Source organism: Leuciscus leuciscus (assembly GCF_965113295.1).
Source record: "Leuciscus leuciscus genome assembly, chromosome: 20".
Classification (NCBI taxonomy): Eukaryota; Metazoa; Chordata; class Actinopteri; order Cypriniformes; family Leuciscidae; genus Leuciscus; species Leuciscus leuciscus.
This window is the reverse complement of record NC_138744.1, coordinates 21343387-21369271: the sequence shown is the minus strand read 5'-3', so window position 1 is coordinate 21369271 and position 25885 is coordinate 21343387. Positions and strand designations below refer to the sequence as shown.

The window sequence follows — 25885 nt, the reverse complement described above, 5'->3', positions numbered from 1 at the left end:
AGAAGAGGAGGGGACCAAGAACTGAACCCTGAGGAACCCCTGTGGTCAGATGATGTGCTCTGGATGCCTCGCCTCGCCTCGCCAAATAACATATTGGAGATTCAAATAATATCCGATTTGTCTAATTTTAAATAAACACAAAAAATAGAGATGAAAAATTAACTTAAGTAAGAAATGTACTTTTGCTATGGTTTAATATGGATATGTCTATGGATATCTTAAAAAAAAAAATCATTTTGGCGCAATTTTTTCTCTATATAGGGTAGTGTTGATATTGCAAGTAAATCCACCAAGTTTCGTCATGCTAGCATGTGTGGAAGTATATTTAAAACAAGTGTGTTACAACTAGCCCCGCTCTCCCCTACTGCATAATGTGTCTAAGGGAAATTATCAGCTGAATGTTCACAATCTGGATCGGAATGTTGATGACAAACAGACACACCTGCCACTAATTATTATTAATTATACTACTAAACTTTATTTCAAATTTAAGCCAAAGGCTTAGTAAATACAACATGAAGTTTATGCTTATGAACTTTTCCCCAATTACACCAATGAAGTGTGACATTGCAGCAAACAGAATTGCAGGAATTATGACAGTATTCGAACAGGTTTGACGAACTCTCCCTTCCTCTACCTTTGGTCGATCAAACAGCAAATCCCGCCCACAGACTCACGCCATTGGTTACTATGGTGAGGATGCTCAAACCAGCAGAACAATTGATTGAAAACGCTCTCAACGTCAGAGCATTTACATTGTTCACTGTTATTAATTATCCTATAAATGTCTTGTTTGTAGAGCCTATAAAGAGCATATAAAATGTGGATAGGAAAAAGTAATTCGTCGAAAAAAATAACTCTTTTTATGAACAATGATGAAGAGCACCATAGCAGAAATCATTGATGGCAACTGAGAAACATAGCCTACAAAAAACTGTTTTTTTGCATCCCCATCTTTAAATCTTATGAGGAACAAAGTTCGTATCTTTTTATCAGTTCTTCATTTTTTCATATGACCTTATAGGCTAACCCAGATTGTCCGCTATAAGGGCAAAAGTCACAGTTTTCCTTCTTTGCACGCCCACATTTTTCGTGCAGTGTTGCCTTAGGAAAAGGCGTGTCCAGGTAGCACACCGCGCTATATAACATCATGTCACAGGAGTCTTCTTTACCTTCATATTGCATGTCCGCTTGGAACATTTGCGATCACCACATGGGGTAAGCCAAAAGACCAAAAAAAAAAAAAAAGATTTATAAATTAATGACTTGTTTGCGTACTGTAGGTATAGCCTTCTTAGTCTGTGCTTTCTCGTAAATATTACAAACCATCAAAATATTATATTTTCAATATAGAAATGTGTAGTTTTTAAAAAATGTGGGCTATTTTATTTGATCCATTTCCGATCATAGCATGTCATATTTTAATTGTAGCCTACCTACTACACTTACGTTTACAACTGGTTAGGTAACGTGGAGGCGGGATGAATGATGACTTATGTAATAACACCAACATGCTAGATAATAAGAGTAAAGAAAAAGTATTTTTATGAGTATTTACAGGCCCTATAGCCTATTTATAAAAATATATGAGTGCAATAATATAATTTTCCTGTAATAAATCTGTTATTTGCACCATTACCATTTTTTTCATCCTCTCTCCGCATTGAATAAATGACATTATTACATTTCTGAAAATAATAGGTTCTTCAGGTTTTATTTGTTTTGTTTTTGTTGTTGTTGTTGCTATGCTTATTGTGTTGCCTTTAAAGTTCTTTGCACTCTCAGAAAAAAAGGTTCAATGAAGTTCTATTTAGAACCACAGGTTTCTTGAGTCAATTTTATAGAACACTTATGCCCAAAAGGTTCTATATAAGTCGAAATTTCATGATTATATAATACTTTCGTGTTTAACTAAACAAAATTAATTAATTAGTAAATCCATAAAATGATTCCATGGGAATCCACCTGACAGAACCATTTTAGGTTCTATATAATCTTTTCTTCTAAGAGTGTGGAGATTTATAAACCTTTAGATTCTTCAGATGAGGTTTTGATTTTGAGGTTTTTAAAGCCACAGTACAATGATTGTTTAAAATAATAATAATAATAATAATAATAATATTTTAAAAGATTGTAATTGTAAACTTTATTTTTTAAAAGTGTACCTCCTTATGAACCAGACTGTTCTCTTTATCTAGCAACACAAACACTGCTCTATCACAATGAAAGAAGAGCCAAACGGTCAATCGACAGACCCTCCACCTTACTTGCATGGTGTGTTCTCTGTATTCACCACACATTTATATTTACATTAATTAAGTTGGCAAACACTTTTTTCCATAGTGACTTACAGTTGTGAAAACCTCACTTGTTATAAGAGCCAACGATATTTGTAGTAAAAAATGTCAGTACTAATGTTATCTACATAGATAGTCTAATTTGTAAAGTGCTGGATCATTTAGAATGAATTATTTAGATTCTGCAGACACCTTAGACTTGCCCCGCCTGTTCCTTAAGTAAACATAAACCCCTTTTCTGCAGAGGTGATACCTGAGGGCTTCGTCAACCTAGCTTACACCCAGGATGAGAAACCTCAGGAAGACACACCAAAGGAGGAGTCCTCTGCCAAATCAAAGGGCAAAGGCCTGTTCAGGTAGAAACAGATTTTTATTTATTATTGTTGTTTTTTTTTGTGAGAAAGCATTTGTCTAAAAAAGAAAAACTGGGCGTATTTGTCTTTGCAAGTAGATTAATTGATAAAATAAAGAAATATGTTAGACCGTTTCAGAATTTAATCAGATCCAGAGGCAAAAATTCCACAAAAAGTGTCAAAATATCAGCGATATTTACAACGTTCTTAAAAGGGATAGTTCACCCAAAAATGAAAATTAGCCCATGATTTACTCACCCTCAAGTCATCCTAGGTGTATATGACGTTCTTCTTTCAGATGAATACAATCGGAGTTGTATTAAAATATTTCCTGGCTCTTCCAAGATTTATAATGGCAGTGACTGGCCGTTTCTGTTTTGAAGTCCATAAAAGTGCATCCATCCATGATAAAAGTGCTCCAAGGAAAAATATCCATATTTGAAACTTTATAAAGTAAAATAACTTTTTAAACGTTTAATGTTTAGAACAAATGCATCGCTTCGCTTCAGAAGGCTGGACATTTTTTGATATAACTCCGATTGTATTTGTCTGAAAGAAGAATGTCATATACATTCTTGGTGGTGGTTGAGGAGATCCCCCTCTATGTAAAGCGCTTTGAGTGCTGAGAAAAGCGCTATATAAATGTAATGAATTATTATTATTATTATTATTATTATTATATACACCTAGGATGACTTGAGGGTGAGACAGGCCAGAAATCACGAGATTTTATTATTATTTATTTATAAATTTTTATTTTATTAGTTTTTGAGAATGTATTGTCATATGCATGTGTTACACAAAAGAAAAGCTTACTTTGCATCAGTTAAAAGAAACCTGCCCAATATATATAATTACAAAATTTACAATAAAAAGTCAAATATAAGTATAAATCAGATGCAGCATGAATGATAATGATGTATCATTACACTGTCTATATATATATATATATATATATGTCCTTGTTCAAGATTTGTACTGTATTAGTAAAAGAGTATCCTTGCATAAGTCCTTCACTCTCCATAAAAACTATATTTAGCCTGAGGACACCGCCTATAATGATTAAACTGTCCTTTAGTTACGTTTTTTTTTTTTTTTTCATACTTAAATACCATCTACTGGACAACAGAAGCATAAAGACACCATACATGGGCACAATTATCAATTATTAAGTAGTTGGAGGAGAAGCACCAGTGATTTTCTCTGCATTCCTTATAAGTCTTGGCAATTATTTTTGGTCCTCTAATGCTGTTTTCATACCACACAGACAAGCTTGTTAACATGCTTTCAATTGTACACTTCTAGAAGTTCATAAGGATTTTAGATGGCATATTGAACTTCATCAGTTTTCTAAGGAAGTATTGCTGTTGTGCCTTGACCATTTGAGTGGTATTAAATGTCCAATAGTAATGGTAAAATAACAAAAATAAATCTAAATCTAAAAAGTTTTTATAATCGTTCTTTGGTATATACAAAATGTTCAAGAAAAGTTTGTGCTTGTGTTGTATCCTTCTAATTTCTCTTTGCCATTGTCGCCAGCTTCCTTTTTTTATGTCAGTATTCTCTGGGAAACCAAAGTATTTAAATGCATTTGAATTTAATTAAATACATCTAACAGTCAGATAATATTTGAATCAGTTCTTTTGGCGATAGTACAATGACAAATGACAATTATGTAAAAAACATGATATCCAGGCCATTATTTTACTCACATAGGCCTACTGTAGTATAAATTGGTCTTTAAAAAACAACGGCTCTCATATTTTAGGAAGGAGGCATCAAGTTTGCAAACCCATGGTCTAACATTTTATTTAATATACTATATTCAAAATATTCTATTCTATTGGTTTAGACACTGTATTTACTGTATTAATTAATTAATTCAGTTAAAGTATTTGACATAAATGGATGACTATGCCCCTCAATGGCTTTTTTAAAGGTAAAAAATGGCCAGAATGAAAAAAAAAGGTGCTGTACAACTAGAGGGCTTTTTCTCATTTGTACTATTTCTTGTTCTGTTTAAATAGCAAAAAGGAAAAAAAGCCCAAAACGAAGAAAGAGCCGGTGAAAACAGTTGGATTTTTTCAGCTGGTAAGAATGTGCATCTCTTCTTCATCACATAATTCATTTGTAGCTTTTGTAAGCAGTGATGTAACATGCGATGATACACCTGAGGGCAGAAGTCATGCGTTTGACTCACATGTTTGTCGTTGGCTTGCAGTTTCGGTATGCCACCTGTCTGGAGGTTCTGCTAATGCTGATCGGCCTGCTCTGCGCAGCTGCACATGGCGTTGCATTGCCTCTCATGTGCGTGGTGTTCGGACAAATGACTGACAGCTTTGTGATGAGTGGGCAGCAATATAATATGACAGGTAGCCTATATTTAATAGTACAAAACCCATAGTTTTGAAAGATAAAGAAACATCCATGTGAACTAATGACATAAGTCCTTCTCAAATATCTGAAAGTCTGTCAGTACTGGACTGATTTGAGTTGCTAATGTAAACTTTACCCTTAGTGTTACAGTTCAGAAATTATTTCATAAATATTTACTTAAATGAGGTGGTCTGGAACTACTGGTTTCAAATGTTTCTGCTAAATGTTTGCAGGCAACTCTACTGGAAACTTCACCGTCACCGACACAACGTGTTTGGCAGGTTCCCCTGAAATAGGCATTGAAGATAAAATGACAAAGTGAGGAGCCGTCTGGTGTCAGATTAATTGTCCTTTAGTTGACTCATTAATAATTTACAGAAGTTTCTTAATTATTTTTAACATCAGTCCCTAAGTTTTGACTGTCCGAATCTTCTACCTTTGGTTCATTTCTTGGTTGATCTTTAACGTAAGCCGGTGGTTTGTTCACACAGATATGCTTATTACTTTGTTGCGATCGGTGCTGCGGTTTTGCTCCTGGGAACATTCCAGGTAATGCTTTTCCTGCTAACTGCTGCGAAGCAAACAAAGAGGATCCGGGAGAAGTACTTTCATGCCATCCTCCACCAGCAGATGTCATGGTTCGACACGCATCCGATCGGAGAGCTGAACATTAGACTTACAGAGTAAGTGAATTGCAACCATGTTCTAGACTCTTGTTTCTGTCACCTGATATGTTCTTGGGTTACATTTCAGGTGTTTAATCTGGTGTATGGATCTCCTTTTTTCCCTCCCAACGCAGTGATATAAACACAATCAACGATGGCCTCGGGGACAAGATCTGTGTGTTTGTCCAGTTCTTCTGCACGTTTCTTACTGGTTTCATCATTGGTTTTATCTACGGTTGGAAGCTGACGCTGGTCATTCTTGCCGTCAGTCCCCTCTTAGCAGGATCTGCTGCTGTTTGGTCTAAAGTATGTATAAAGCACCTTGTTTTTTTTTTTGTTTTTTTTTTGTGTAGATCAAATGGTTTCATGAATAAACCTATACACAATGTATATTATACCCTACACAATATATTGTTTACAAACTTTATGATATATACATATATCCTTGTGTGTGTGTGTGTGTGTGTGTGTGTGTGTGTGTGGTGTGTGTATATATATATATATATATATATATATATCACACACACACACGCACGCGCGTGTGTCATAATAATTTGGTTTGGCTTCAGTACACCACTAACATACTGTATATATGTTAGTATACAAAAACTAAACATAAAATGGCATTTTCTCCTTTTTTAAAACAGTGGTTTACTGAAAGAATTATGTCTCTGTCGAAATATAATTAAACATTTCTTAAAGCTGCAGTCCGTAACTTTTTTTTGGCTTAAATTATCCCAAATAAATTTGAGCAAGTACATAACCAGCCAGTGTTCAAAACTATCTGCTTGCCTTTGCTCGATTCAAAACGGTAAACTTGTAGTAATGTTTTTAATTCCAGTGGTACTGGTCGATTTCCGCGGGAAATTCGAGCATGTTTTTGCGTCATTACGTCACATCTGTACACATAAAGAAGGCGTCCCGGCTATATTGCGTGTGAGGATGTTTGAGGTGGAGATTTATTGCCTTTTCTCACAGCACTTGATATAATTAAACTTAGCAATTTGATGGCGGATCCAGAAAGGTTAAAACGACAATCTTCAGTGTAAAATGCAAAAGACTTCAGACTTCGGAGTGGCTACAGAAAAAAAGAGGCCGCAACCGGCCCATGCGAAAACAAGGGCAAATATCGGAAGGGCATTAAATGTAGTCATGCAATGCTGATTAACGATTTGAGAACAAAGTATAATTTTCACGGTTTGACATGGTATGATAAGCGATTGTTAGATTTAATCAGCGCGATTTACTGTAATGCTTTTTTCCCTTAGTGTGTCAGAACAAAAGTGGATTTTACTTACTTGTTTAGATGACATTTTCCAGTGAAAATTCTTATGTTGGTCATACTTCCAAAAAGTAGAATCTGTGATTCCGAATGACAGCATCCACACCAGCGCGGTGACTGACAGCCGCACATTCTCCTCAAAATATTGGATTCATCCGCGTCTTTCATCAAACTCATATGTGACGTGCCGAGGCACAACCCACGTAAAGTTGATAATTCCGCGAATAACTGCAATTGCAGATTTCGAACAGAGATGGCGACAAAGAGGAAAACCTTGGACTGCAGCTTTAAGGATAAAGTAAATCTCTGCAAATGCTGTAAACTAGGGAGCCCCTGCACATTAGGCTAAAGGTTACAATTAACAACAGAGCCAAAACTATTGAATTCAGTTGCTGTTTATTTTTTAGATATAATAATCAACGCTCAAATAACAAATTGTATGCAAACATGTAAATTGCACATACAGCAGTTTTTGCATTAACTTCTCAATCTAATTATAAAATGATGTTTCTACTCCAATTCATTGATGAAATACGTAATCATTTATTTTACACAGTGGCTGTCATAACTTGTTTTCATGACAGACTTAATTAAACATAGGCCTACATTAAATAAGATAATAGATCATGAATATTTATGCTAAAATAGTGCATAGCTATTTTATGCAAAATTCTCCTCTCCAGTTCGTTTCTCTGTGTGTGTGGACACTGAATGACTCACCTGACCTGTAATGCTACTTGGCATCTTGTTTACAAGCTGTTTTGTTGATGTCTTTCCGCATTTGAAACACTGATTGAGCGATTACACGAGATATGATCAGTAAGGTATAACCTACTGTATCTTTCAACATAGTTTCAAATGTTCATTCATGTCTATTTTGATCGCATTCACTGGCGCTCCGTTCTGCCACTTGAACTGACTGAGGCGCCTATAGCTTTCTGTCGCGCCCCACATCATAGAGCAACAAAACAGCATTTATTGTTTGAATTTCGTGATCAGATTGACAGAATTTGAAAGATGATACTTTGTTTCTCACCGAAAGTTACTAAACACGGAGAGTATTGCGAGTATTGGTGGTTAATGGTTGTTAAAATGGTTAATAGGCTAACGCTGTATTGATCGTGTGCACGTATCACCGAAGCGAAAGACATGTACCGAAAATTCGCGGTGCGAACATGTCGTGTAGGCTATAATATTTTATTTCAATAATTCATATTTTAGAAATGTAATTATTTGATTTGGCTTCAGTACAAATACAAATGTAGATCTATATCTATCAAGTTAAAAGGATAGTTCACCCAAAAATTGAACTCTTTGAGTGAACTATCCCTTTAAGTTGTAGGGCCCAAAATAATATCTTACTTTTCTGTCATATCTTACTGAATCTGTTTTCCTGCAGATTCTTGCCACCTTGACCAGTAAGGAGCTTTCAGCGTATGCTAAAGCAGGAGCAGTAGCTGAAGAGATTCTGGTCGCTATCAGGACTGTTGTGGCATTTAATGGACAGAAGAAAGCAGTGGAAAAGTGAGCACATTCTGTACCTTTCACTCATCAAGTTCACAACAAATTTGTCACTTAAATGTGAGAGATAAGATTGGGTCTTCTAAAATGTGAAGAATGCGACCAAACTGTTTTGAATGTGTGTGTACAGAGTGACAGTTTTCTGTGACAAACTATTTTCTGTATTTTAGGTATGAGAAAAACTTGGAGGATGCAAAGAACTTTGGGGTAAAGAAAGCTATAACCACTAATGTGGCCATGGGGTTTACACAGTTTGTTATATTTGGCACCTATGCACTGGCATTTTGGTATGGAACAAAACTGTCTGTGGACGAACCAGAGAATTACACCATCGGAAGGGTCATCACTGTAAGTTTTTTTTAAGACTTTATCTTTTTCTGAATAAAGATACAGCAGGAGACACTTTTTAATAACCACTAACTTTGTTACTTTTCAGGTTTTCTTCTCTGTGATGATTGGCTCATTCTCTTTAGGTCAGGGAGCTCCAAACCTGGAGAGTATCGCCAAGGCCCGGGGTGCGGCCTATGAGGTCTACAAAACAATTGACATGGTACAAACTTTCAGTCTGTGTTCATTCTTCATAATAAAGTTATTTTGTATTATATGTATGCCCATATTGTTATTCTGGATGACTGTTGCAGCCTCGTCCCATTGACAGCAGTTCAAAAGTAGGTCACAAACCAGACCATGTGAAAGGAGATATTGAATTCAAGAACATCAACTTCAGCTATCCCTCCAGGAAAGATGTGAAGGTACAGCAGCATATTTTCCCTCCTGTTAGGAATTGTATCATTCATACTGTACATATTATTTCTGTTGAAATTATTAGGGATGCAATGAGATTATCTTTTTAAAAAAACATTTTTTATGATTATTTTTGGATTAATTCGAATTTGTGATTTTATAATCATGTTATGGCTGATAACCAATAGATGGCTTTATTAAAATTAGATATTATTTTTGTCTACATAAAAATAAAATGTTATAATTCAAAATTAATCATTTAAATAATAAAAGATAAGTAGGAAATTGGATATTAATTTTAAGATTTGCTAAAGATTACTTTTAAAGTGTTAATAAATTACTTATTTTAATAATTTGGTAACACTTTAGTTTAGGGTCCAATTCTCACAATTAACTAGTTTCTTATTAGCATGGATATTACTAGTATATTGGCTGTTTATTAGTACTTATAAAGCACATGCTAATGCCTTATTCTGCATGATCATATTCTACATCCCATAATCCTACCCAATACCTAAACTTAACAACTACCAAACTATTAATAAGCAGTAATTAGGAGTTAATTGAGGAAAAAGTCATAGTTAATAGGTACTTAATGGTAAGAATTGGACCATAAACTAAAGTGTGACCATCATTGTTTTCTATCGACCAATACTGATACATTTTATGTCTGTAAAATTGGCGTATTATATGGTGATGAGATATATATATATATATATATATATATATGGTGATGAAATGGTGACACACTGATGACTGATACAATGTGTCCCATCGCAGATTCTACAGGGAATGAATCTGACAGTGCCTCATGGAAAGACCATTGCTTTGGTTGGAGCCAGTGGCTGTGGGAAAAGCACAACAATTCAGCTTCTGCAGCGGTTCTATGACCCGGATTCAGGAGAGGTAACACTGATATGCCCAAAGAATCTTCTAATGAGCAACCATAAATCGTTTCACCTCTCAGTAAAAGCTGCATTCCTTCAATACTTCACGTCATTCAAAATATGCTGTCATGAAGAACTGAGTAGTTTATGAAATGTGTACGGTTGTGCAGGTGACTCTGGATGGTCATGATATCCGTTCTCTAAATGTGTGCTGGCTGAGGGAGAACATGGGTATCGTGAGTCAGGAACCTGTTCTTTTCGGAACCACCATCGCAGAGAATATACGCTACGGCAGAGAAGACGCCACTGATGAGGATATTGAACGAGCCATTAGAGAGGCCAATGCCTACGATTTCATTTCCAAACTACCAGATGTGAGTAGTGTCAAATTTTATTAAAAAGGTTTTGACTCGGTTCTACCCCTAAAGCTATTGTATATTGCAGAACCTAAGATTTCATTATGATAACAATAAATTACAGTGTCTAAGAAATGGAAATGCATAATATATCAGCACCATATTTGTTAATAAAAAAAAAAAATTTAATTGGATGTTTATTTTTGCATACACATTTCCCTATTTTTACATTTAGATGACCTTTTCCATCATCTAATGCTCCCTCAAAGTTAATCTTTAATAATAATAATAATTTAGTAACACATATAATCTACAAATGTACAAATTTCTACAAATTTGTCATATGGTGGGATGCCTAAATGTAGTGTTTACTTTTTATTTATTTAGACAAAATAGACTTTTAGTACCGGCCATTTATCAGTTATCGGTCATAACATGAAATGAATTATCTGCTTCCCTTAGGTGAACCTGATTTCACCAAGTAGAACATGTTTCTGGATCAACATCTTTGTTGATCCTGAAACAACATTCCAAACAACCAATCAGATTTGAGGGACAAGTTTACAGTTTGTCAAGTTTAGACTTACAGTCAGCATTAGGTGCTTCTACATCAGTGTTATTCACCGGTCATTTCCCTCTGATTTTAGGGATAACTTATGGGTAGGGTTAGGTTTACAGGTAGGGGTAGGGATAGGGTTAGGACTACATTTTCCAACAGGAATGTTGTTCCAGGACACAACAAAATGTGTTGATCCAGGAACATGTCTTACTTGGCAAAATCACGGTGACCTCTTAGGGATATAGACCAGAATTTTAAATGGGTGGATCTCTATTTACAAATGAGCATTTTTAGACTGTATGTGTACTACACTAGTTGTGTTTGGTCTGAAAAGGGGTTAAATGTTTTAAAACTGTTTTTCTCTGAGATAGAAGCTAAACACTATGGTTGGCGAGAGGGGGGCTCAACTCAGCGGGGGCCAAAAGCAGAGGATCGCTATTGCTCGAGCTCTCGTCAAAAACCCCAAAATCCTCCTGCTGGACGAAGCCACATCAGCCCTGGACACACAGAGCGAGTCCATCGTTCAGGCAGCTTTAGACAAGGTAATGCAAAACAGTTCTCTCCGTGACATGCAGGAAGGACATTTGCATGAGTACTGGAAAATATATAGTTATAGTTGCAGTTGTGAATACAAATATCTTTTATTACAGTTTTTGGTATGGTAACAAAGTTTGGTAACACTTTATTTTACAGTGTCCTTGTTACATATGTTACATGTACTTACCATAGTAAAAAGAGTAAATTATGCATAATTACATGCAACTAACCCTACACCAAATCCTAATCCTACCTTAAATCTATAGTAAGTATATGTAGTTCATTAATATTACTCAGTACTTAAAGGTATAGCGGAGGATCTTTCCAAATTTTAGATAAGACCCGCCCTCTCCACTTTTTGAAAAGTTTGATTGATTCACCAGAATGATTGACAATTAGGAGGACCAATAGTATAGGTTACCCACCAGGAAGTAAAACATCCTCCGCTATACCTTTAAATGCATCATTACACTGTCACCTTAAAATAAAGTGCTACCCTAAGTTATAAGCAACAACACTGCAACACTGCAGTAAACAAGCAATAAATAATTGTGTGTGTGTGTGTGTGTGTGTGTGTGTGTGTGTGTGTGTGTGTGTTGTTTCTTAGGCCAGAGCAGGACGCACTACCATTGTGATTGCACACCGCCTGTCAACTATTCGTACAGCAGATATAATTGCAGGATTCAACGACGGCAAAGTGGTGGAACAGGGCAGCCACAGAGAACTCATGGCCAAAAAAGGAGTGTACTATTCTCTCGTAATGCAACAGGTACTTGTACGCCTCTCTACATGGGAGCTATCTATCATGGGACAGGACAGAACTGACTTTATGAATTTCTCTGCAGTTGTTGCCTAAATCAAACTTAATACTTTTAGCAATATTCATACTCTTTTATTTTGCTTGCTAAACTAGAAACCATGGAATTAATCACCTTTATTTTATTCTATTGACAGCCGGTATTTTTAACAGTAATACCAGTAAGAAATAATACACTTTTTTATTATTATTTATATTACTTGAAAGGTTTATACATCTTATAATATTCTTATAGTTAGTAGAAAAAAATTGTCAACAAATATTAATTATATATTTATTTAATAATTATTATTATGATTATAATATAAAATGATATAAGATGTAACTACCTTTCAGAAGTTTGTGGTCAGTAATTTTTTGTAAATGTTTTTTTTAAAGTCTCTTCTGCTCACCGAGGCTGCATTTATTTGATCAAAAACACTGTCAAAACAGGAATATTGTGAAGTAATTTGGCAGTTTAAACATTCAAAATTAAAATTTTCAGCAGCCATTACTCCAGTTTTAAGTGTCACATGATCCTTCAGAAAGCTGCTTAATATTTTGGAATACATTTTTTTCTTCAGGATTCTCTGATGAATAGACAGTTGATCTATTCAGTTGATCCAGCAATGATTTGAAATAGAAACCTTTGGTAACATTATGAATGTCTTTACTTTCACTTTTGATCAATTTAATGCAACCTTTCTGAATACATTTTTACTTTCTTTAAAAAACATTTTACAGATCCTAAACTTTTGAATAATATTGTGTGTGTGTGTGGTGTGTGTGTGTGTGTGTATTGTTTGCAGTGCCATGACAATATAAAAGACGATTATAATGGAAACAATATTCCCATTATAATATCACACTTAATATATAGCCTATGCTACACAGTATACACAAGTCTTTATATGTAAAAAAAAAAAAAAAAAATGTAACTAATTATCCCTGAAACCTCCCTGAATCCTTTACGGGAAGGTCTCTCACAAGAGAGCATCATATTTGGATTTCTTTGGCATAAAGTTTTTTTTTCTATTCTTTTAATTTAACAGACCTCAGATAGACCAAGTGATGATCTTGATGCCAATGAAGATGATATTCAGGATGTTTCTGAGGGAGACACCGGTGAGGAATTTTCTGACACAGATTTTCCCGAAGGAGGAGAGGAAATTAAAATGGAGAGTGGATCCCTTAGAAGAAGCTTAAGACGTGGCAGTGAGAGACGGTCCTCAAGAAAGAAGAAGAGCAAGAAATCCAAAAAAGACAAAAAGGTACATACTCCACAATCTCCTTTGCTTTAATGCTATTGAGAGTTCATAAATGGAGTAATCGGATGATGATAAAAATTCTCTTGTAGGAAACGGAAAAAGTTCCAGAAATTCCTTTCACTAAAATTCTGGCTCTGAATAAGCCGGAATGGCCTTACCTGCTGGTGGGCATTCTGGCCAGCCTTGTGGGTGGAGCTGTTTATCCCTGTGTGGCCATTCTGTTTGCCAAAATTATTGGTGTGAGTGTCCTTTGTCTTTATTCATAAATCTGAATAAAAATCTCTATTGTGTACTGTATATTTTTGCTTCCTGCTCATCTCCCCATGATTGTTTTAAAATGACTGATATAAAAATTGTGGATTGTACATTATATTAGTCCCGTAAGCACATAGCATTTATAATGATTTAACCAGGATGTTCGATTCTAATAGAACCTCGTCTGTTTTTAGGTGTTTGCAGAGATCGACCCTGACGTAAAGCGACAGAAGACCATGATGTTCTCACTCTTCTTTCTGCTAACAGGAGCAGTGGCCTTTATCACATATTTCTTCCAGGTGAGATTTTGTTGGGTTATTAGTGGCGTTCGCTAGCATTTCCATTGCTTTATACTTGGGATTAGTGGTTAGCTTAGTACTAAACTTAGGCATCCTTCATATTAGTATTAACCAACCAGAACCACCTAACCATCATGAAGGTAATTTTTGCACAAGCATAACATTTATATCTAGTGTGCGTATGGGTTCAGCAAGATTTTTACAATGTTTTTGAAAGAAGTCTCTTAAGCTCATCAAGGCTGCATTTATTGGATCTAAAATAGTTCAACAGTTTACACACACCCACACACACGCAGAGAGAGAGAGAGAGAGAGAGAGAGAGAGAGAGAGAGAGAGAGAGACAGTAGTAGTCTGTGACAGAAAGTAGTCTTTGATAATGTCTAAATATACATGCGAATGTAATGTAGAATTAAAGCAAATTATTGTACTTTAAAACACTGTTCTCAATGATACTGTTTTACTATATTTCCAATAAATGCACACACACACACACACACACACACACACACACACACACACACACACACACACACACACACACACATATATATATATACTTGTATGCATTGCTGTATGTAAGTTTCACATCTGTTGCCCTTTCCTCTTCTAGGGCTTCATGTTTGGTAAATCTGGGGAGCTTCTAACCATGAGGTTGAGAAGGCAGGCTTTCAACGCCATGATAAGACAGGTACGGCACATTCCCTGCATCTATCACTCATCACTATATAGTAGTAATGCAGTTGAGAGCTAATCTGGCAAAAAACAAATGGCTATTGAAATGATGGGTGCTTCATCCTCAAGCCTGTTTCTCTTAACAGGAGATTGCCTGGTTTGATGACAACAACAATGCAGTGGGAGTCCTGACCACTAAATTAGCCACAGATGCGTCTCTGGTTAAAGGGGTGAGTGGAACACAGTGATTTGCCATCAGAACCAGTAATTAAGCTTTCACTGTGGATGCAGCCTGTGTTTTTGGCTCTGGTTCATTACATCCATCTCTTTAAACCGTTATAGGCCTGGCTGAATCTGTTTCTCAGTCGTATTTATGTGAGAGCTAATCCATTTGACTACAGTTTCTGGTAATAATAGTGCAACTTTATTTGAATTCACAGGTACACTGCCATTCTAAAGTTTAGGGTCTGTTATTTATATATATATATATATATATATATATATATATATAATATATATATATATATATTTATTTATTATTATTATTATTATTATTATTATTATTATTTTATATATATATATATATATATATATATATATAAATAAATATAAACATATATATATATATATATATGTATATATATATATATATATATATATATATATATATATATATATATATATATATATATAAATAAATATAAACAAATATATATATATATATAGAGAGAGAGAGAATTAAAAAAAATTTTTTTTTAGAAGTCTTACCAAGGCTACATTTATTTGATCAAAAACACAGTAAAAACAGTTATGTTTAAATATGATTTATTCCTGTGATGGCAAAGCTGAATTTTCAGCATCATTACTCCAGTCTTCAGTCTTCAGTGTCACATGATCCTTAATAAATCATTCTAATGATGATTTGGTGCTCAAGAAACATTTCTTTGGTTACACTTTATTCAATTGGTCCACTTTAGACATTCTACAAACTATAAGTAATTTACTGTAAGAGTAAGAATGACAGTTAGTTGACATGTAGTTGCTTATAAGTTGATTGTAAGTTACTTCCAATCAACTTATAAGCAACTACACGTCAAGTGTATTAGTAGCTTAGGTTTCGGGTTAGTAGAATAAGTTGAGGAGCTGCAAAGTTACTTATAGTCAGTAGAATGTCTAAAGTGGACCATCGGAATAAAGTGTTACCATTTCTTCTTATGAATGTTGAAAACAGATGTGCTGCTTTATATTTCCGTGGAAACCAGATTGTTTAATGAATAGAAAGAACATATGCTGTACAATGTCCAAATAGCTTGTTTAATTGTGTCTTTTTCTCATTTCTAGGCAGCAGGATCCAGATTAGGACTAGCCACAAACACGATCTGTGCTCTTGGCATCGCTGTCATTGTGGCGTTTATCCATAGCTGGCAGCTCACCTTGCTTATCCTTGCCTGTGTCCCCTTCCTCACGGGGGCAAATTTCATCCAGATGAGAGCCATGGCAGGACACACCACCAAAGACCAGAGTGCACTGGAGATGTCTGGCAAGGTACGGTACTCTGGTCATTGACCCTTTTTTTGGTTTTGTTTGAGAACTGTGTGATTCCGTTTATTCCGTAAATGATTCCCTAAGATTAATTGGTTGCTGATGGTATCATTTCCAACTCTTCTGCTCAGATATCCACAGAAACTGTTGAGAACTTCAAGACTGTCGTCGCATTAACCCGTGAAGATGTCTTCTTCCGAAAGTTTATTGACAGCCTGCTCGAGCCATATCGGTAAAATCATTTTTAAGACTAAAATACTAAAACCCCTTAATACAGGGGTTTTCAAACTGAAGTCCAGGGACCACAAGGAGGTGCTAGAAGGCAAAAGATAAAAGATCAAATGTTTTACAAGCAGTGTTGTTTTACCCTAGGTTTATTAATGTTTATAATTAATATTATTAATTTTAAGTTCTCATGTTAATTTTAGTAAAAATTTTAGTAATTTCGTTATGAGTTTTTATTTATTTCAAGTTAATAACTTTAGTGTTTCAACTTAAACTTATTTCAGCTTATTGCCAAGGCAACATTTCAAATAATCCCATTTTCAACTAATATTTATATTTTATTGTATTTCAGCTTTATTTCAATTAACAGAAATGTTTTAATAGATTTAGTTTTAGTTAACGATAATAACTGTGATAATAGGGTTAACTAAAAAAATTTAATTACTTTTTAAAAATATATTTGTGTGAAAAGATACATGTATATTAAATAAATATATAATTTATTAAAAAAGATATATATTAAATATAAATATATTTAATAGTATGCTTTGACTTCAGTAAAGTATATCTGATTATTTAATTTTGAAAGTCTTAATATTTAACTCATGCATTATAAATTAGTCTTTGTACATGAAAATACACACACACACACACACACACACACATATATATAATATATTTAACAGGGTAGTAAAAATGACAAAAGCACAACAAAATTACTGAAACATAAATACGAAAAATGGAAAACTGAAAATATACAAATTTAAGCTGAAAATAAGATGAAAGCTAATTCAAAATGTTAATAAATACAATAATTGACTAAAATATATAAATAATACTGCTCACAAGAGTACCATTATTATATTTGTGGGTCATAGGCAAACTTTTTTTTTTTTTTATCTCTAAAATTACAAATGGTTAATTTTATATGATGGCAAAACTTAGAAAATCCCTGCCTCAACACATGCTCAGTTAACATCAAATCTGATTCCCCCAAATCTTACAAAAAGCAATATGTGATATTTCAGATCTAGCTTGTGTAAAGCACCCATCTACGGAGTCACGTTTGCCCTCGCACAAGCCATTCCTTACCTGGTCAATGCTGCAATCTTCCGCTTCGGAGCCTGGCTTATTGCACGCTGTTACACAGAATATGAAAATGTTTTCCTGTAAGTACAGTTTGTATGAAGGATTAATCAATGTTGTTTTTTTTGAAAATCTCATACACACTCTATACCGTGTTGATGTGTTGGTTCCTCTCCAGGGTCTTTTCTGTGATTGTCTTTGCTGCAATGAACATTGGCCAGTCCTCATCATTCGCTCCTGACTTTGCCAAAGCCAAAGCAGCAGCTGGGCGGATCTTACTGCTGTTAGAGAAGAAACCGGCCATTGATATCTATGATGAGTCTGGAGACCAACCAGTAAGTGTGACATTTGGAGTTTGTAGCATGAAGCTCTCAGAAGAAATTGAATTGAATTGAATTTTTCCCTTTGTCCCTTTTAAAAAAAATAAAATAATTTTCTTTGTCCTTTTTTCAGACAAATTTTTCAGGGCATGTTGAATTCCGAGATGTCCAATTCTCCTATCCAACCCGTCAGAATGTGACAGTCCTACAGGGCCTGAATGTATCCGTGTCTCAGGGACAGACTCTGGCCCTGGTGGGCAGCAGTGGCTGTGGGAAGAGCACCACCATTCAGCTTCTAGAACGTTTCTACGACCCTGCGGCGGGCCAAGTGGTGAGTTCACCGGGTGGTTTTTGTGTGCCTGGAGGTCTAACCCATTATTTTGGGTCAAGTGATCAATTTATGCCTGATTTTGTTTTTGCATGTTGCAGTTTGTAGATGGTAATGACACCAAAAATGTGAACCTGGCATGGCTGCGCAATCAGATGGGACTGGTGTCTCAGGAGCCCATCCTGTTTGACTGCACCATTGCTGAGAACATTCAGTATGGAGACAACAGCCGTGAAGTCACCCAGGAGGAGATCGAGGAAGCTGCGAAGAAGGCCAACATACATAATTTTATCCTTGGCCTTCCAGAGGTATGCATGATGTCTCCATTAGTGTGTGTGTGTGTGTGTGTGTGTGTGTGTGTGTGTGTGTGTGTGTGTGTGTGTGTGTGTGTGTGTGTGTGTGTGTGTGTGTGTGTGTGTGTGTGTGTGTGTGTGTGTGTGTGTGTGTGTGTGTGTGTGTGTGTGTGTGTGTGTGTGTGTGTGTGTGTGGGGACACATTTAGCTTTACAAACAAGTACACTACAATTTATTTGATCAAAATATAGTAAAACAGTAATATTGAGAAATATTATTAATATTTAAAATAACTGTTTTATATTTTAATATATTTTAAAATGTCATTGATCCCTGTGATCAAAGCTGAATTTTCAGCATCATTACTCCAGTCTTCAGTGTCACATGATCCTTCAGAAATCATTCTAATATGATGATTTTGCTGCTCAAGAATTTTTTTTTGATAATTATCAATGTTGAAAACATTTGTGCTGCTTAATATTTTTATGGACATTGTTTGAATAGAAATTTCAAGAATAGTATTTAGAATATTATTATTATTGCAACATTATACATGTCTTTACTTTCACTTTTGATCAATTTAATGCATTCTTGCTGAACAAAAGACGGTAGTATATATTGGTAACACTTTATAATAAAGTTCCATTTGATAATTTTAGTTAACTTGAGCTTAAAAAACAAACAAATTTATTTATTTGAAATATTTCAACATTTACTCATACATTATTAAAAATCAAAGGTTGCATTTGTTAATATTGTTTAATGGACCTAAACTAACATGAACTAACAATGAATGATTCATAAATTATATAACAAATGTTTTTTAGTTCATTTTAGTTAATGCCAGTTAATGCAATGCTAGTTAATTTTAGTGAATGCATTAACTAAAGTTAAATATTGGGACCTTATTGTAAAGTGTTATATTATATTATATTATATTATATTATATTATATTATATTATATTAAATTATATTATATTATATTATATTATATTATATTATATTATATTATATTATATTATATTATATTATATTATATTATATTATATTATATTATATTATGCTCGAGGCCATCAATAAAAACTGTGTTTTAATCATCTATATACATATGTAATATCCCTTCAGAAATACAACACTCGAGTTGGAGATAAAGGCGCTCAGCTGTCTGGAGGACAGAAGCAAAGGATAGCCATCGCTCGAGCTCTGGTCCGCAAGCCCAAAGTCCTGTTGCTGGACGAGGCCACATCAGCCCTCGACACAGAGAGCGAGAAGGTCAGTAACACATGTAAAGGCTGTCGCAAAAATATTTTAAGAGTATGTCATCATCAAGTTCATTTGATTTGGTCAATACTGTTCCCTTTTTTGCTGTTAGGGCAATATGAACTTCTGTCTTCCACCAGCAGATGGCACTTTTGCTAGTTTGAACTTGTGATTCAGTTGTTTTTAGGGAATGCCTTGAGAATCATAGATTTACACTCTACATAACCTGTCTTATCACATTTAGAAAAGGAAACAAAAGAAGAATCAAGTCAAAAGATTTCATTTATAAAGTGCTGCTTTAAATATGCATTTACTATTATGTGCTCTTCATAGTAAAATGTATGTGGACCAAAAAAAAACTAAACAAAACCTTTAAAGTTTTGACCACTTCTTTCTTTCCTGCTCTACAGATTGTGCAGAAGGCTCTTGATGACGCTCGGCTTGGCCGCACGTGTATCGTCATTGCCCACCGCTTGACCACCATTCAGAACGCTGACATGATTGTGGTGGTTCAGAATGGCAAGGTGACTGAGCAGGGAACACATGCCCAACTCATGAGCAAGCAAGGGGCCTACCATGCTCTGGTGAATGCACAAGTATCTGCTCACTAACTTCAACTCCCTTTGATTGAATCTAGTGTTTGTATAATCTCAAATGAAAGGCACAGATAAATAATGAAATGGTGCAGTTAATCTTACATTTAAATTGAAATTACAGTTTATGTCACAAAATGCTTCTGTTTTAGGATGTTGCGTGAGTTCATTTTAAAAAGCTTACTATCAATATCTGCACAATATTATTTAAAAACAGCATTTAAATATTAACTCTTTTTCTTTGTTCTTTGTTGCTTGCTTTTTGTTACTTTGTTACAGCCCATTAAAAAAAAACTATTCTTATATAAAACGAGAAAGATGTTGTATATCTATAGATTTATTTTTCTCAAATTTTATATACAAATATTTTGTATTGTAAATGTTAAAAGTAGTGTTAATTTATTGTACATAAAACAATGCACAGTAAAACAACCTTGACACTTTTCCCCCAACAGGCAATTGTAACACTTTTGCCTAATGTTTTGCAGGTTGTATGAGTTTGTACAGTAGCCTAGGCATAAACCCTTTGAATGTGAATATTGTTTTTCTGCGCATTGCACAAGTGTTTTGTTCATGACCTCATCAGCGCGTGGGGGCGCTCGTGCTCGTGGTTTGAGCCTCCAACATGTTGGACCTTTTTCCCCACACCGGCTAACTTTATGTCTCTCGGACAGAAACGGCTACTTTATTCTTGTATTGTGTCTGATATGTACTTTTATGGTTATTGTTAAGATGCTTTTTTTTTTCTCTGATGTTTTAATAAAAGGAATGATCAATAATTATCTGCTGTCGATCCTTCCTCTGATTTTATTTCAATGAAATTATTTATTTAAAGTAAAACTATCTTGTTTAATGTAAACTCTTGTCTTGTCAGGCTGTTTTTACATTTTTTTTTTTTTTGTACATTTTCATTTGTTCATTAACAATTATGCGCTGATAATTGACTATAGTTTATTTTCGAAAGACACTCGGAAAAACACAAAAATCCTACTGAATGGCTAGCCTACTAAATAACGCAAAAAAATTTGTGTTATTTGGTTCCGAGATTTATTGAAGAAACTCTATAAGTAGGCTAGTATATAAGTAGGCTATATCTAGTTCATAGCTAATAAAACAACACTGTAAAAAAGTGATCAGTTGACTTGACTTAAAAAAAAATGAGGAAACCCGTTGCCATAAAACTATTTAGTAGGCTAAATAAACTTAATGCTTAATCAAAAAAATTAAGTAATGTGGAATTGTCAAGCTCACATTACTTAATTTGTTCAATTACGCATTAAATGTATTTACTTAATTTTAAGGCAATGGGTTTACTTTTTTCTTTTTTTTTTTTTACGTGTATAATTTTACATGCCACAGACTTTAAGATTAAATTATATCAGAAACACAGGTTTACGTTTATTGTATATTCTTAGGAAGGAATGTGTAACAATTAAATATGTAGGCCTATGTAGCAAACAGTAAACGTCAATTTACTAAAGTTGCTTCATTTCGTGGGTTTCACAACAACTGCAGTTTTTAACATTTTAACACATTTTTATTTATTTTTTCAATTGGTAATGAAATAGCGTAACAGGTCCTGCACTTGATGACAGATTCATTTATAGAAGTTGGACATTGCAGTAATAATATCAACGGCAAATCGTTCACTGTGGCTGAATCCATGTTGACTTTATTGAGTGGCTTAAATTAGAAAGCCAATTTCTCAAATAAATGATGTGAAATAAACGCTCACCTTACATGTGCATGCTTACATAAATTAGAAAACGTGATTAAACACTGAATTCTGAATTGAAAATCGTACAAATCATTTCAAAAGTGCGTCTAAGACAGACCTCAAAAAAAAAATAATCAAGTCCAACTCGTGGATAAATATGACGTTTTTCTTCACAAAAAACACTCCCGTATACAGTTTTGGATATTTACTAGAGTCAATATATATGCAACTAAAAAATACTATTCAAAATTTGCGTCTTGAACAAACACGTACCCAACTTTTACACCAGTGTGGAATAACCTTCTAGTCTATTCTTTTTTATTTTCAATATGTACAGTTTTTTTTTGCAGCAACAGGAAATAAGTACAATTCATACAACTTAGGATTTGTAGTCTGTAGTTTCGACAAAGACCAATGTGCGATATATAGACTATTTTTCCCCCCGAATATAAAAAAAAAATGAATTTGTAAATGACAGAACGAAGTCTATTCAACACTACGGCAATTTATCCTTACGAAATTGGATTTTAGTAGTGTTCATGAATAAAGTGCCACAGTTTGGTTTTGAGAGAAAAAAAAGTTAGCAATGACAGGCCACTTCACTGATGGGTAAAATACATTTTTGTTTTGTTTTCTGTTTCATAACAACAGTAAGTAAAATAAGACTATTCGACAAAACCCTCATCAGAATGCACATATCAGATTATGTCCTTTTTAATATTCACCATTTTACCAAATTCATGTCACGTATCTGTGCAGACCAAAACAGGCTTACTTCATTGTAAATTACATTTTAATCGTAAATTAAATCACTTTACAACATCCAAGTGAAATGGCCACACGGTTATTTCTCACCAGTAACACTTTATAATAACTTTTACTGTTAACCTTAACATATAGGAGCTATTACGCTTAACAGAAAATTAGTTAATGTACATTCAACTAGCTAAAAAGGAATGAAACTTTGGTTTATATTGTTTCATACATGATATTGATAATTGAATGTGTATTATTTATCGATCTGTTCACCGTTTTACCACGTTCGTTAACAACTTGAATTGTTGGAAGTTTTTATAAAGTGTTACCGACCGAACAGCACAACCTTTTGTGAGCCGTCAAATAAGTTTAGTCCATTTGAGAAATTGTGTCACGTGCATTTTGAATGGGATTAATCGATGGAGTTCGCTCGGCCGTTCATGCCCGTGGTCGGGACAGACTCGGAAGGTTGCAACAGGTCAGGTGAGTGGCACGAGGGGCTACCGGGCACACTGTGCTCGCTGTCGGTGTCACTCCCTCGTTTCCCTCCACTCGCCCCGGACCCCGACCCTGACGAGCCTCCGGCACTGTGCGTTTTGACATGTTTACTGAGGTGGTCGCTCCGCATGAACCTCTTGTTACACACGGGACAAGCGAAGCGCTTCTCTCCGGTGTGCGTGCGTAAATGTCGCTGGAGCTCGTCGGAGCGCGTGAACCTCTTCCCACAAAACAACCAGTTACACACAAACGGCCTTTCTCCGGTGTGCCACCTCAAATGAGCCTTGAGGTGCGACGTTTTGCCGTACACTTTCCCACAACCGGGAATGTGACAGCTATGTAACCCCTTTCTGCGGAGGCTCGCGCCAGCTGGACCCAGCCTTTCCGCCTCTTGACAGTTCGGGCAGTCGCACGTCGCTCTGCCCGAGTAGCGCCGCGCTGAGGACCGCGGAGATCCCGCCAGCGAGGCCGTCGGACCCCCTGTCAACATTGAGCCTCCCGCTCCACCCAGGGGAGAGGGACTGGAGTCCGGGTACGAGGAGAGCACGGGTTTGAATCCGTCCATGAGGTGCTGACCGGTGGTCAGGAGATGCGGGGACGCACTGGTACTAAAGGCAGAGTGGCTTAAACTCGAGTAGTCTGAGTTGTATCCGCCCAGAGGAGAGTGTAAAGAAGTCTGCAGCCCACCGGAGTGAAGGGACGTCTGGAGCGCGGCCCCGTTCGGGTTCTGCACGTCAATCCAGCCGGCTCCCACGTCCCACCACGCGGATGCGCCCGTGGTGCCCACATCCCCCGTGGGTATGCCCGGGTGCGAGGACTTGAACCACGACTCGTAGGGATGCGCCACGCTCATTCTCGGGTAAATGCTTTGCAAACTGTCCACGGACGTGTGCACCTTGGAAATAAACATGGGCTGGTGGCTGGGCTCTTGAGAGTTGTTGGAAACAGAAGCCTGGAAAACGGAGTAGTCGTTTCCGAAGTGGGAGTTGGGTGAAGTACCAGAAGTTAAGGAAAAGGCACTGGATCCCGTGGAAGAGTTCGTGCCAAAAGAGTCGCTTAAACCACCACCATTCCGAGTGAAAGAGGATAAACTGGATCCTAAACTACAGCTGCTGGCTGCCGCTCGTTTCCACGGGTGGAATCCTTTTCCGAACGAAGAGGAGTTATCCGAAATAGAGGAAGGAGAAGGGCTCGGGCTCCCGATTTTGTTACACGTCGCAGCCAACATGGCTAAAGGAGTCGACCCCAATCTCGGCTCCTCCTGGAACAAAATGAATTAGAAGGTAAGCAAAGATGGTATATTTGGGAACTAAGTGCATTAGGAGAACAGTTTTGACTTGCTTTCTTATAGCTATCTAACAACCTTAGCATACCTGAATGGTAGTAGGAAAGAAATGTCTAGCTACTGAAATACAACCAGTCGCAAGCATAAAACAAAAGCGAAACACAGCATATAAATACCAATGAATGTTATACATACAATGTCGTAGTTGAGAAATGGAACTCCTGCTCGTTTCTCTCGCTTAAAACATAATCAAGTGACTCTCTCCCCGGCTGACCCAAGAAATTTTAATCCCCACGGCAGGACAATAAAGGAAACTAATTAAACCAGCACGAAACTCCTTAGACTCACCCCTAGAAGTGAAGTTGCCATCACAAAAGTGCCCTCCTCAGAGGATCCTTTTATATTTATGAATCAGAGCACTGTTTTTTTAGAGGTGTGCAATACAATGATGTGGTCCGCCCATTCCAGCACAATTGTAGCTCCTCTCACGGCTTTGAAGTGCCGCTGTGACACGGGCGACCAATCAGGAAGAGCCGTACCTTCACGCGGCCACATTCTAGCGTGAGGTCATCGATAGAGCACTTTAGACAAGATCTCCACCCCTTCCAACACCCCCCTCATAATAAAAACTGAAGTTAAATGAGAAGGACTGGAAGTTTGGGGGGAAACTTTTCTATTCTTTTGTAAAGAGGTTAATAAGTTTACTGCCCCTGATCTGTTTTGAATTATTATTATTACTGTGTAATGTTGGTAAAAAAAGGTAAATGGTAAAAGAGCAACTGTCATATCACTCTTATACAAGTCGTTGTCATTGTCTTACAGGTTGTTTTGTAGATTCACTGTAAAAACAATTATATGATCAATAAGTTATTACAACATGTTTTTTGCATTGCTTTAACTCATCAAAATAAGTTAAGCAATCTTCAACTTGTTTTATAAGTTATACAAGGATTCAACTCAGTTTAAAGCAATTTAAGTTAAAATGACAAACATCAAAGTTGATTGTACTTAAAAAGGCAGCAATTTTTTTTTTACAGTGTTCTCAAACTATTTTAAAGAAATGATGCACCATAAAAAACGAACAGGTTATAATTTTAACTGATCTTCAAATGTTT

General features: G+C 35.7%; 2 protein-coding genes across 2 annotated transcripts; one reads left to right on the top strand and one right to left on the bottom strand.

Moving 5' to 3' along the window:
- The first annotated feature begins 1136 nt into the window (after positions 1 to 1136).
- On the top strand, positions 1137 to 21294 carry abcb5 (ATP-binding cassette, sub-family B (MDR/TAP), member 5). The gene is made up of 29 exons (XM_082149967.1): positions 1137 to 1218; positions 2199 to 2274; positions 2542 to 2653; positions 4678 to 4741; positions 4872 to 5022; positions 5260 to 5344; positions 5518 to 5709; positions 5826 to 5997; positions 8373 to 8497; positions 8665 to 8842; positions 8931 to 9044; positions 9136 to 9246; positions 10019 to 10144; positions 10296 to 10499; positions 11412 to 11582; positions 12185 to 12346; positions 13426 to 13644; positions 13731 to 13880; positions 14091 to 14195; positions 14806 to 14883; positions 15014 to 15097; positions 16209 to 16412; positions 16541 to 16641; positions 17663 to 17803; positions 17899 to 18055; positions 18174 to 18371; positions 18470 to 18676; positions 19787 to 19933; positions 20332 to 21294. The coding sequence occupies exons 2-29, from the start codon at positions 2223 to 2225 to the stop codon at positions 20530 to 20532; spliced, it is 4011 nt and encodes a 1336-aa protein (XP_082006093.1). The 5' UTR covers positions 1137 to 1218; positions 2199 to 2222; the 3' UTR covers positions 20533 to 21294.
- A 131-nt stretch (positions 21295 to 21425) lies between these two features.
- sp8b (sp8 transcription factor b) lies at positions 21426 to 25246 on the bottom strand. The gene is made up of 2 exons (XM_082150010.1): positions 25119 to 25246; positions 21426 to 24746 (listed from the first exon to the last, which is right to left on the bottom strand). Exons 1-2 carry the CDS (start codon positions 25137 to 25139, stop codon positions 23400 to 23402), a joined length of 1368 nt encoding a protein of 455 aa, XP_082006136.1. The 5' UTR covers positions 25140 to 25246; the 3' UTR covers positions 21426 to 23399.
- Positions 25247 to 25885: the final 639 nt, after the last annotated feature.